The following is a 12,438-nucleotide window of genomic DNA, read 5'->3' as shown; positions in this document are numbered from 1 at the left end:
AAGAATTGCGAACCACCATATTAAGTGATTGAATAAGTCAGAGTCAACAGCCATACCTAGCATTCAGCGTTAAGTATTTTCCCTTGTCACAAAATAACAAATATATATAGGCTACGACGAAGCACCTTATAGAAATATAACCTAGATACATATGGGGTTCACCGCACACAAACACACAGCCCCGATGTACAGTGGAGATGAAAGAAGCTGACTCCAGCTCAGCGCTCAAGCAGCCGAGTCAAACTATGAAATACTGTATGTTGCCGGGCAACAGCAGCAGCAGCAAGCAGCAGCTGACTGTTGGAGTTGAGCCAGTGCCGACGCAGAAACCTACATTTGCCATTCTCATAAACGCTGCTGAAAAAAGCACATCAAGTACTGTATCCGAGGCTGTAATGGGGAAGTTTCAACAACCTCCATTGTCACACGATCAAGTGGCACGTTTTTGAAATGTGCAAGTTAAAGATGGCCTGAGGCAGTGTTGCGTTGCTCATGAGCAACCTTGACTTCTTGATGGTGTCTAACAAGGCTGAATGCCTTTTGGAGAGATATTTAACATTGGCAGACATGAGCCACTTGATATATTCACATGCAATATGATATAATTTTTGGCATGTGAAAGGCAGGGAGAACATTGCTAAATTATTGCATTTTATATATACTGTGTATATATATATATATATATATATATATATATATATATATATATATATATATATATATATATATATATATATATATATATATATATATATATATATATATATATATCACTAAACTATATAATCATTAGCAGATGAAGAAATGCAATTTCAGCTCACGTATATCAAATAGGGCTTAGGAAAAAAGCCGACCAAGTCAGGTAAGCCAATTCAAAACTCTGTTGCCATGTCTTGGGGGGTGAATTTGTTTTAATCGTTATTTACTTATTTATTTTAGTTTATTTTTATTATTTGTAAATATCAAGCCTTGAAGCATTGTTTATATAGTGCTTGTTTTAAAAAAACGGGCAATAAATGGACATGTTTGGCCAAACATGATTGATAATCGTGATTAATTGATCATTTAAGTGATAATTGAATTTATTCCTTTTTAATGAAAAACAGTCTAAATCTTTCACAGTGTCACTTTAACAACAACAACAACAACAATTCTACTCTCTTGGAATACTTTCAGTCAGTTTCATATTGGCCTACTTGACCTGTTTTGATTAAAACACCTTTTTTTTTTGGTTACTGAGAGCTCCTGGAGTAAATGCACTGTAAGACATTGGCGATAGTCCCCTTACAAACAAAGTGCAAAGACAAGCAGATAATGCAATCAGAGTTTGTTCTTTCTGTCACATTAGAATGTGGAATAGAAATGAGAGATGCTCTGGACTTGTAGTAGTTTCACTTGCGAGGATAAAAATAACTCACTTGTCCTCAGTAGTTAGCTACACGGGCCACATACAACGACTGTCTCGGCTAATCAAAATCATCTGCTTTTATCACCTAAGTGACACAATGGTGCTTTGAGTATCCCTTTAGCTTTTCCACAACGAGGAGTTGTGAAATATCTTTTGGAAATGAAACTGGGAGGACAAATGGAAAAAGTAAAAAGCAAGTGCATTTCTATATTGTTAGAATTGGAAGAAAATTATACATTCAGACAGCTTGAAAGCATAACTGCCTAAACCATTTTTAACTTACTAATACAAAACTAGTCAAAAATACCAGTGTGCTTGCTAATTCTTTTCTCTTGTTTTCCCAATTCAATTGACCATCTTTGCTAAAGAGCAAATGACATACAAACCACCATTATGTACCCCAACGATAGAAAATCAAAAAGCATGCCCTTGAAAAAATAACATCATCTAGAGATTTATTTGTTTAGGAAGTGGAATGCATAAAATATTAATATACTGTAAACAGCTGTCATTATGATGCATGACAGCTCTCCGCCACTGTAATAGACGTCGTCAAATGAATATTTCTCTAAAAGTGTCAATCAAACCTAAATATTATCAGGCGCAATTTCTGACAGCGCTTGTCTGCGAGAACCCATTATGGACTCAACAGATTGCAAATTTGATGCAATAGAAGATGTAATGAGACATGCTTCTGCAAAACATCAAATTCAGGGGATTTTACACAGATGAATCATGCGCCTCGAGAACAAATATAACGATGTGTCAGCAACTGTGTGACCAAGTGCACAAGCTAGAAAGTGGGCTAGCCCATTTTATGCTATGCTAATAACAATGAGGCTATTCACGTGATTCATTCAAATCGTCAGCAAAAAAAATCCGCCTTCATTTAATTGCTTAAAAGCGAAGACAAAAATCTCGGAATACGAGAAGTAGACAAAAACAAGGTTGATTATCACAGCAGTTTTTCTGATTTAGAACTGATTCTCAGAGTGATACCAGAACCACACGCAGAATGCAGTTTCTTCAAGCTGTATGCGGAAGGATGACTGAATTAGAATTACAAATAAAACCGACTGAATTTGCAACAATTAATTAAAAACATTTTTTGTGTAGTACAGTATATCATTTTTTTTCTTTAAATTTTGTTTCAAAACGTTTCGGGTAAAGTATCGTTCAGTTTAGCAAGATCACCCAAAATTAAAGACTATTTGAATGAAAAACATAAACGCAACAATTTTTTTTTAAAAGGTTTTACTCGTTCAAAAATAAATCCTATGCAAAATATTCAGGCAACAATGATGCAAACTGCTTTTATTTAGGTTTGAATGTAACAACATTCATAGCTTGTGCAAAAATAAGCTATTTATGGATTGTGCATAATTAGCTAAAATGCAACAAATATGCACTTAGTAAATAGTATACACGTAATGTAAACCACCATTCAGCATTCTGCCAAAACCACAATTTCACATTTTATCTCAATTATTCAAATGATTAGTTTCTAAAATGACAAAGTACTCAAATCAATTCAATTTGCATTTCAACTCTAATTCAGTTGTATTTAACTTTTAAGTAAAGGACAATCGCTTTGCATTTGAGAGTGAAGCAATGTTTGTTTTTAAACAATAATCTAAGCACAATTTTTTTTTTTTTGCATTCCAGTACGATACATTTTAATTGCATAATTTTTTACATACTGTGCAGTTTTGTGGACATGATGTTACAATGGATTCGATTAGCAAACTATGTTATATATTGTTAGCGTGGCGGGGACTGGTTAGCGCGTCTGAGATCGTTGGTTTGACTCCAGCCTTTTTGTGTGGAGTTTGCATGCTCTCCCTATGCCCATGCGGATTTACTCCCAGTACTCTGGTTACCGCCCATATTCTCATGCATGTTAGGTATATTGGACATGTTTTTGAGTGTGAATGGTTGTTTGTCGATGTATGGTTTCTTCTTCTCAGTGAGGACATGTTAAATACTTTTAAGGAATAAAACCTCTATCTCATTGATGAGCACGTAGGCCCTCAATGTTACTGTACTTCAATGTTGGTCATTATGTTGTCAAAAGTTAGTGTATAAAGACGACGTCTTATTAAAACATCTCGAGCGCTGCCATCTAAATTTCAGAACAGTCTGTACAAAACTCGTTGTCGCCTCAAGTGCAAAAGTTGCTCATGCTGACTGAGCTGCACAGCCATCGCTCTAACAATGCTGGCCAATACATTGGTGTACACTGAGTTCCTCCATGCAGGACAAAATGATTCCGCATGGACTAAATGAGGTATGGCAAAAGTGTGAGCTCTTCATCATCCTCCATTGATCCTACTTTGCATCCACGGTGCTAGATGCCCTGAGCTATACCCGCTTATATATATCTTGTGGGACTCCCTGTATTAACACACAGGTCAGATATATAAGCCAGTCCATGTTTATTCATAAATCCATACTATTTTCCTGTTCTTCCTCCCTGTCAAAATCCTGCTGCATCACTGCCCCATCCTTGAGCAGGAACTCAGCATTCACCCCCCCACACACACACACAGCTAAGACACGTTCAAATGATGACAGCTGAGAACAAACATTAAAAATACATGATCAAGTTTTCAAAATTTATACCTCCATATCTCCCTAAGCAACCATGCTGGTTGGATTTTGTGTGGGCTACCTACAAAATAAGATTGTTTGTCAACATTTAAGAAAAAAAAACAGGCAACTTGATGGCCGCAAATGCACCATGGATGCACGACTAGGGAGGGGGAAAAAATAGAGGCCACGTCCACGCCATGGCACAAGAAGCGAAAAGCCAAGATGTTATGTAATATCTAGAGGCAAAATGAAGGCTTTTTCTTTGTATCCTACTCACATTTCACCACCCGATCGGTGGCGTTTAGGACGATGTCAGCGTTGGACATCTTCATGGGCAGTTTGCGGCTGTCTTGGAGTCTGGAAAGGCTTCCTCTCTCCCGAAGCCTCTAAAACACAAGATGAACTCTCAGCGCTGCTGCTCCGAATGCAGTTGGTGTTGTGGCATCACTCGGATGGTGAGGATGCGTCCCCCCCTCCTCCTCTCCTCTCCTCTCCTCTCCTCTGCTCTCCTCTGCGCTCCCCTCTGTGCTCTTCGTCCTCCGTGGGTCGGAGCCGCTGCGCTCGGCTATAGGACTTGATGCTGCTTTGCTTCCCAGGCTCGGCTGGATGCTGGAGAAAGCTGGATGCGGTGCTAAGCTGCTGCTGCTGCTGCTGCTGTGGGGGAGGATGCACGAGAGAGGGAGGGCGATACATCGAGTGAGGAAGAGGGAGGGGGCTTTGAAGGGAACTCCCACGCATTTTTTTTTTTTTTTTTTTTTTACCACACCGCCTGCCTAATGCTGCCTTGTGAAGGGGCTGCCCCCACGTTCGTGCACACACCAGTACGATATTCCTCGGTAGGCAAGAAAAACAGAGGGGAAAAAACACGTCATATTTTGCTTTACGTCTATCCTTGCAAAATGCGAAGCATTTGGTAAACATCAAACAGCGATAAAGAACGAGACGTCCTCGAGATAAGCGAGCATCACGTGACTTTGTTTATAACGCGGTAGTTTGAATTGTCACCCCAAGGTACCCGATTTTTAAACATATCGAGGACGTAATGCAAACGCTGAAATGTATTTGACTCAAACATAATTAAAAGGTTGGATAATATTGTCATATGGACTGTAATGAATGAGTCTTGACGGGCAGCCGTTTATTCCTACAGTCTAACAATTCAAGCATAAACGAAGGCTTTCAGATTGTCCCTTAACGACCATTTTAGAGTGGAATTTTTACTGTTTTGAATTAAAGTACTGTATTTATGGGATTTGCAGCAGCTTTGTTGCAATTCTCAGGTTTCCCGCTTGAGGGCAGCAAACGAATTGATATAAAATGATCCTGTCCCATTGTCTCATTTGCAGATAAGATAAGGTTAACTTGTGCAGTTTTTCATCATTTTTGATTCATTTTCTTCCACATCATTCTCGCTGTCTTTTAGCCAACAGGATGGCACACTTTTGAGACGTCTTTTATTGACATAAGTAACTGAACATCAACTTCAAAGTTCATTTTTTTGTGTTGTCATAGTTTTAAGATCGTCTAATTTGTTGAGTTTGTTTACACTAGAACACGTCCCCAGACTAAGTACAACCCATCCAAAAATATGCAACTATTACGATTATCATTATTTATTTATTTTCATTTTTTTGCATTTATTTATTTATTTACAAATTTTCCTTGTCCGTGCTTGCTATGTAATGTAAAAGTAATTAACCTTCAGAATAGGGGTTCTCAAATAGAGCTAAGTACCTCTATAGTGTGTAAAGGCACTTCAGGGGTTATGTGAGATTTCAAAAGGGTTTCTGTAGGTATCAGCAAATCCAATGCTTGAATGCTGTGACAGTAAACATAAAGCACATTTTCAAATTAAAAGCAAATTAATTGGAACAAGAAGTGACGTATTGCTAAATTGTGTTATAGTGACTTTTTGCAACATGGTGCATGCCTTTAAGTTCTTTACAGATGCACATTTTCATTAGTGATGCAATTTGCCTACAGACAAGTCACACATAAAAAAGGTGATGAAGGTGATGTTACACTATTTTTGGAGTTGCTGGATAAAATACGTTTCGTGATGAAAAAACTATTTCACTGGGGGTAGGTACTGTACATCATTGAAAATAATGCCATTAACTACTGCATTGAAGTAGTTAAAAAAAAAAAACTTCCAAAGGAAAGCCAAAAATGCACTGTACAAGTTTATTCAGCAGATTTATTTTAAAGCCTATCTGTCTCTGAAATTTTCAGAGCCAGAAGAGGAAGAAAAAAAAACATTGGCTGACTTTAAAAAGAGAAGTGAGAACGTTATGAAAGAATTCTTCACACTCTTGCAGTGTAGAAGGGTCAACAGTCAGCCCAAAGTAAAAATGGCTGTTTTCTCAGACTGCCACTAGATGACGCCCTTGCTCTTTTGTCCCACTGTGAACACATGCCCTAATCTGCTCCCTTTTCACGAAAAGTGGAATTTGCTACTTTGTGTTCGTCATTATAGACAATTGCCCTTTTTCATTAAAGGAGCATTCTGCAGAACTGTTGATGCCATCTAATCATACTTCTGGGCCTTTCTTCTATCTGGTCCCACAATGGGACAACTTGAGCGAAGAAGCAGAGCATGTGATGAGCGCGAGGATGAGTAATAAACCTCTAGAAATGGAGGCTGAGTTGCTCATCAGACAGACGGCCTCCACAGTTTGGAGTTCAGAAATGCACTCGAGGTTTTACAAGGAAAAAAAAAAAACTAAACTGCACCAAAGATGATGTTGCTTCTGGGATTTGTCTGACAGTGTTCAATATTCCAGCCCAGGTGCATGTGGTGTGTCCTTGAAGGTGCCAATATCATCTTGGACTTATAAACCTGAAGCTAGTGATGAAAACAGGGTAAGGCCAAAATGGATGATGACCTCATCATCAGCATTGTGACTGCATCAAACTTTGCATTAAAACTGGAAAGTTTCATTAACTATTCAAAATGACCCTAAAAAGGCAATAACGGTGTTTTGTGAATGACTGGAAAGTTTCTTGACACTGTTGGTACGAGCACATGGATTGGCAAAGAGGTTGCAGATAAGTCATTCAATCTAAAATTTTTTTTTGTTGTTGTTCCACAGTGCAGATACTAAATTCCAGGGAATTGTATGTGAATATTTTTACTATGAATTTTGTTATTATTTATTTATTATTAATGAATGAATGAAGTACTAGTCAGAGGTGTCCAAACTAAGGCCAGAGGGCCATTTGTTGCCATTTTTATGACGTATGATGTATACTAAAAATATTTTTTGACATGGACTGCAATGCTATCTAAAACGTTTCATGGTGGACATCTTGAGGAGTATGAAAAAAAAAATCCTAATATACCTCATCACATTTAATTGAACATCTTGACATAGCTGTCGTCTTTTAAATAACAACTTTATACAGACTGAGTTAATTTTTTTTTCCCATGTTTAATAAGTTGAAGTATATATATAAAAAAAAAAATGGTCATCACGTCTTTCTTTTTATCTTCATGCGGCCCTCAGAGGAAAAAGTTTGAACACCCCTGCTTTCGGTAGTTAATGATTACTCTGCGTAATAAAGCAATTGATTAAATTAGATTCAGTTAGATGCTACAGTACTAAAGTCAACAATTACTTAAGATATAATGTAGTAGTCAGTTTAGGGAAAAAGCACTATGGTAATTAATTGCTTTAGGTAAATACATATAAAAGTACTCAGGCACTCAAGTAATAGCTTAATTAATGTACTTTAGTTACTTTTGAGTTCTTTAATGTGTAAAGTAATTGATTACCTTAGTATTTAATAGAGAATGACGGAAATGGTTTTTCAGGACCGACACTGACTGTTTATTGAACCAAACAAATGGAAAATAAGAGGTCAAACCTGGAAATGGAAAGGTGTCAACGGCAGAACCGAAAGTACTTTTATCGGCAAAACAACTAAAATATGTGTGAAATACAATAAAAAATAAACTTACGGCATTCCTGCCTGATAATTCACAGAGGAAGCTATCAAAAAGCGTGCTGCTCAATGAGCGTGGCCGTCTGCAAATCCGGAAACGAAAATGTGTCATCGGCAAAACTGGAAGTACAACTATTGGAAAAAGCTTTCTTTACGCTAACAAAACAATAATCATCCATCGAAACGCAACAATATAGAAACTATTCCTTGAGCATTATTTGAAACAAGAAACATTGCATTGAATCAGCCTTAAAGGCAACTTATTTACATTGATATTTTATCTCGGTTGATAGGATTAAAAAAAAAAAAAAGGCCTATATTGATATACGATATATATAGAATAATAGGCCTGGCCGATAATCGGTACGCCTCTAGTATTCATGTTTTTTTTTTCCCCAACAGGGGGATGTGAACAAATTCATTTTGCGGTGAAATTATTCATTATGAATGTACAGTGTATAATACTGATGTCAAATATCTCTCGTAATCTGCAGCAATTGGTTCACTGCTATAAAGAGCCTGAGGGTCAAATGCACAGGAATGCTGGCAGGTCAGAGGTTATGAATGTGAGAGTCTAAAGGTTAAGAAACCGGTTTCGCGTTGAAACAACGAGAATCTGAAAGTCGATGCCCATTAAAGAGCGAACAAAAAGCTAGCTTGTGTGAAATGCATACAAACATTGAACACCGTCTACAGCATTCTCCGCGTCCCTTTTGGGCCGCAGTCAGGGGCTTTCCTCCGGCGCCGGTCATGTGTGCAGCTGGGGATGGAGGCCACGCAACAGTGATCTTGCTTCCCCGGCTCAGGAAAGTACCGTGCCTGGCTGCGCACGAGCAAAACAACAAAGAGCCGAGTGTGGCTGCAGCCTGCGGGGTTCACTGCACCCACCACAACACGTCCAAGAGACACAGCTAGCTGCTCTTTCCCGTCCACGCATGACCCGTTCGCCGCCTTCTTTTTTGCCTTAACAATGTCATATCCCGCTTTCCCCGAGCTGGGATAAAAGACTCGGGAAAGTCAAAATGAAGGACACGTACTACAAATTGCATGTGGATGCTGCAAGGTTGCTGATGCTGAGTTGAAATTCAAAGAAAGAAAGGAATTGAGACTACCTGTGTACTGCAAAACATACATGACAGCTTCTCAAAATGTTTTGTTTCTTTCAACTTTCTATTATTTTGATGGGTCAAACTAAACCATTTGAAAGTTGAAGTAAATATTGAATATAGTCTTTCAGTATGAGGCTTCTGCTTAGCTTGCGTGAAATATGTGATTTAAAATGGAATTTGTATGCATTTTTTGCACACACACACACATTTTTAACAGCATACATATATATATATATATATATATATATATATATATATATATATATTATTGCTGTTTCTGGGGGTTTTACTGTTTAAGATAAACAAAAATAACAAATTGGTGTACATTAAGCATAGTATTGCTGTTTTGGAGTGGGTTGGCAATTTAGAAAAAAAAACTTTTTGACAGTTTTGGATAAAAACACACACTTTCAAATCATGTAAATGCACACACTTTTGAATGATGTAGACCCAGTGACATAATTGCTGTCCTTGAGAAATGAACATAAACTACAGTTTAAAACAAAATATCAGATTGGATTTTGTGCATTTCTGACGACTTTGGATGACTAAATACACCCCGGGTCATAGTGACTAAGGGAATTTATTACTGTTTCTTGTAAACAAACATAACAGGAGTGTTAAAACTGTTTTTAAGATTTAAAATGATTATTAATCCTGCTCACCTTGTAAATTCTGTATGTTACCCAGTGACAGTCAGCACTATAAATGATTAATTCAGAATAATCACAGTGGCTGCTCAGTATGTGTTTATGATCTCACTTATGATTATTGTGATGAAAAAGCAACATATTTTGGTTCCAACAAATGTTTAGGGAAAAAACAACAACAAATGAAATGCACATTTATCTCAGTGATTGACTTCTAATACATTACACAAATATTGCACAAGTCTGGATAAAAAGGCTGTAAAGTTCGCTCATTTTTGTTAATTCCAATAAAATGGTGGCATCAGGGATAAAAACTGGATGAAAACGATTGATATTGGAAATAGCACCGCTAGAGGCGCTGTTTCTTTGAAGGTTAATCATAATTTACATATCCTCTTGAGAGCCAGCCTATTCATTTGCGTCCACTGTTGTATCTATTTTGCCTCAGCAAGACACCAAAATTAATTGCATCCCTCCCAAACAAATGACACAACATTGGAAATGCCAGGATGTCCTCTATTGAGCACACCGTGACTTAGTATGTTACTCCGTACTCCAATTAGTAAAAAAATGCACACCTTCTAAGTAAATCACTGTAAATGTTATAGTTTCAGAATAAATCTTCTGCCATCTGGTGGAAGATGACTATATTGCTCTGCCCTTCACTATATGTGCTAACAAAGATAGTTTAAGAAATAAACGTTGCCAGAATTAATTTTCACAGTATCTCATATGTGTGAGCGGTAAATTGTAAACCCTAAAGGTGCTAATAATGCAGCAGTACACCACTGCAAAGTATAATAAAATAATACCGTTCTTGCATTTGACTGGGTTGTATGCAAATGTTGTGCTCATGTTAATAATAAACACCAATTTAGAAGTAATGGTAGTCATTTTATGGGAAACATGTTAGCAAACAGTGACAGAGCTCATTTATTTCGAATTGGAACTGGTAATTGACATGAATCATTTGAATCACTTTACACTTACAAACACGTTGAATAAGTTAGGCGTTGAGACTGCATTTATTTTGTGTGCGATTGGAAAGCGACTACGGTAGCGACGCCTGCGCGTAATTACGCACTCGGTGGCCTTTGACTTTAGTATTTGCCAAGTGAGTGTCATGTTTACGAGCCACAGAGAATATTTGTTTGCAGGGAGGGTTGTTGGCCACTGTCACGGTTGGTACCCCCCCTCTCTCTCTTTCTCTCTCTCTCTCTCTCTCTCTCTGCTTCGGCTGCTATGTTCCAGCTCTGGAGCCTCCATCGCGCGGCTCGATCGATTCTCATTGATTGTCCCTGACGAGCTGCTCCACTTTCTAGCCAATGTCAGCCAGTCTGCGATCGGGAAGGAGAGAAACGAAGGAAAATCTCTGCCGCCCTGGCGGTGTCATGTCCACACACTTGGGCTGAACGCCTGCCAAGCACAAGGGACGGTCCGAAGAGGCGGACTGGAGTCTAAATCGAAAGACTGGGCGAGTGAGAGGGAAGGTCCGGGCGGGAGGGAAAGTGGATTTTTCGACTTGTAAATAAATAAATAAAAACTATAATACACCTTAGATGTCTATTTCAAAATACATTCGTATGCAGTGTTTATTTTAATCATATTAGGCCAGTGGTGTCCAAACGTTTTTCTTTAAAGGCCGCATAAATAATAAGCACAAAAGTGTATTTTTTTTCTTCTCTTTAGCTTATTTTATAAACACAATTGTGGAATAGTGGAAGTGTGCTTGGCACATCCGCCTCACTGTGCAAAAGTCATGGTTTTGCTTCCGGCTCTAGCCTTCCTGTGTGGGGTTTTAAAGTTCTCCCTGTGGATTTTCTCCAGGTATTCCGGTTTTCTCCCGAACTTTCCAAAAACATCCATGGTAGGATTATGGAATGCTCTGAATTAGAGGTGTCCAAACTTTTTCCTCTGAGGGACAAATTCAGAAAAAAAGAAAGAGCCATGTTGCGTTTACACAGTCTGAGATTTTACAAGATTTTGATGTTTTCAGAGACTCTGTCCCACACCGACAAGTTAATTAGAAGAGGAACGGAATGAAAACAGGAGAAAGTCCGTCATAAGCATACACATATTTAAGCAGTTACTTTGGAATCATTCATGTAATATTTTCATATTTTGTACTCAAAGAGCTAAAACTGGAGGAAACTATTTTGCCATTGAAAATTCTCTTCAGCCACTACAGTGTTAAAAAGAGAAATGTTGTCACCAGTTTAGTTGTAAACAGTTCATTTGCATCTTTGCCTGTATTGAAAAGCTGTAGCAGTAGATAATGCTATTTTTACAATATGTCACAAAGGACTTCAAAAGACAGAGGGACGCAAATGTCCTTAGGGTCATAGTTTGGATTCCACAGCACTAAATTGTCCTCAGGTGTGAATGCTTGTTTGTCTTGCTCTGTGATTGGCTGGCAACCAGTTCAGGGTATGCCCTGCTTACTGCCCAAATATAGCTCAGATAGGCTCCAGCATGCCCTGTGGGCTAACGGGCAAAAAATTAATCAGGCTAGAAATTATTGCACATATTATCAATTTAATGTAGTTATTAAAAAACTGCTACATTCTATTAAAGAAGAGGTGAATTACGATTTGTTTTCAAACTTCTAATGGTGTCTACCAATAAACGTTTGTATTATTATTTTTAATAGCATTTGAGCCATATCAAAAAGTGTTTTTGGCATATGCCACAGACCACAAAAATGTGGATGGCAGGCGGTAAACGGCCCCTAGGC

General features: G+C 38.0%; 2 protein-coding genes across 3 annotated transcripts in view; both read right to left on the bottom strand.

Annotated features, from left to right (window-relative positions):
- Positions 1-4,634, bottom strand: part of LOC148408925 (protein phosphatase 3 catalytic subunit alpha-like) — a 31,289-nt gene extending 26,655 nt beyond the window's left edge. Inside the window, exon 1 of one of the 2 annotated variants that reach the window (XM_088440293.1) lies at positions 4,278-4,634. In XM_088440293.1, coding sequence (XP_088296419.1) covers positions 4,278-4,332 — 55 coding nt within the window. In that variant the 5' untranslated portion in view covers positions 4,333-4,634. The remainder of the gene's footprint in view (positions 1-4,277) is intronic. The other variant, XM_088440292.1, reaches the window with a different exon arrangement.
- LOC148408923 (uncharacterized) overlaps positions 4,445-12,438 on the bottom strand; it is a 75,382-nt gene continuing 67,388 nt past the window's right edge. The window contains exon 5 of the mRNA XM_088440296.1: positions 4,445-4,654. Coding sequence (XP_088296422.1) covers positions 4,445-4,654 — 210 coding nt within the window. The remainder of the gene's footprint in view (positions 4,655-12,438) is intronic.

Source organism: Hippichthys cyanospilos, chromosome 18 (genome assembly GCF_059441005.1).
Source record: "Hippichthys cyanospilos isolate Australia breed blue-spotted pipefish chromosome 18, RoL_Hcya_1.0, whole genome shotgun sequence".
Classification (NCBI taxonomy): Eukaryota; Metazoa; Chordata; class Actinopteri; order Syngnathiformes; family Syngnathidae; genus Hippichthys; species Hippichthys cyanospilos.
Note: the sequence above shows the minus strand (reverse complement) of the source record. Positions and strands in the feature narration are given on the sequence as shown.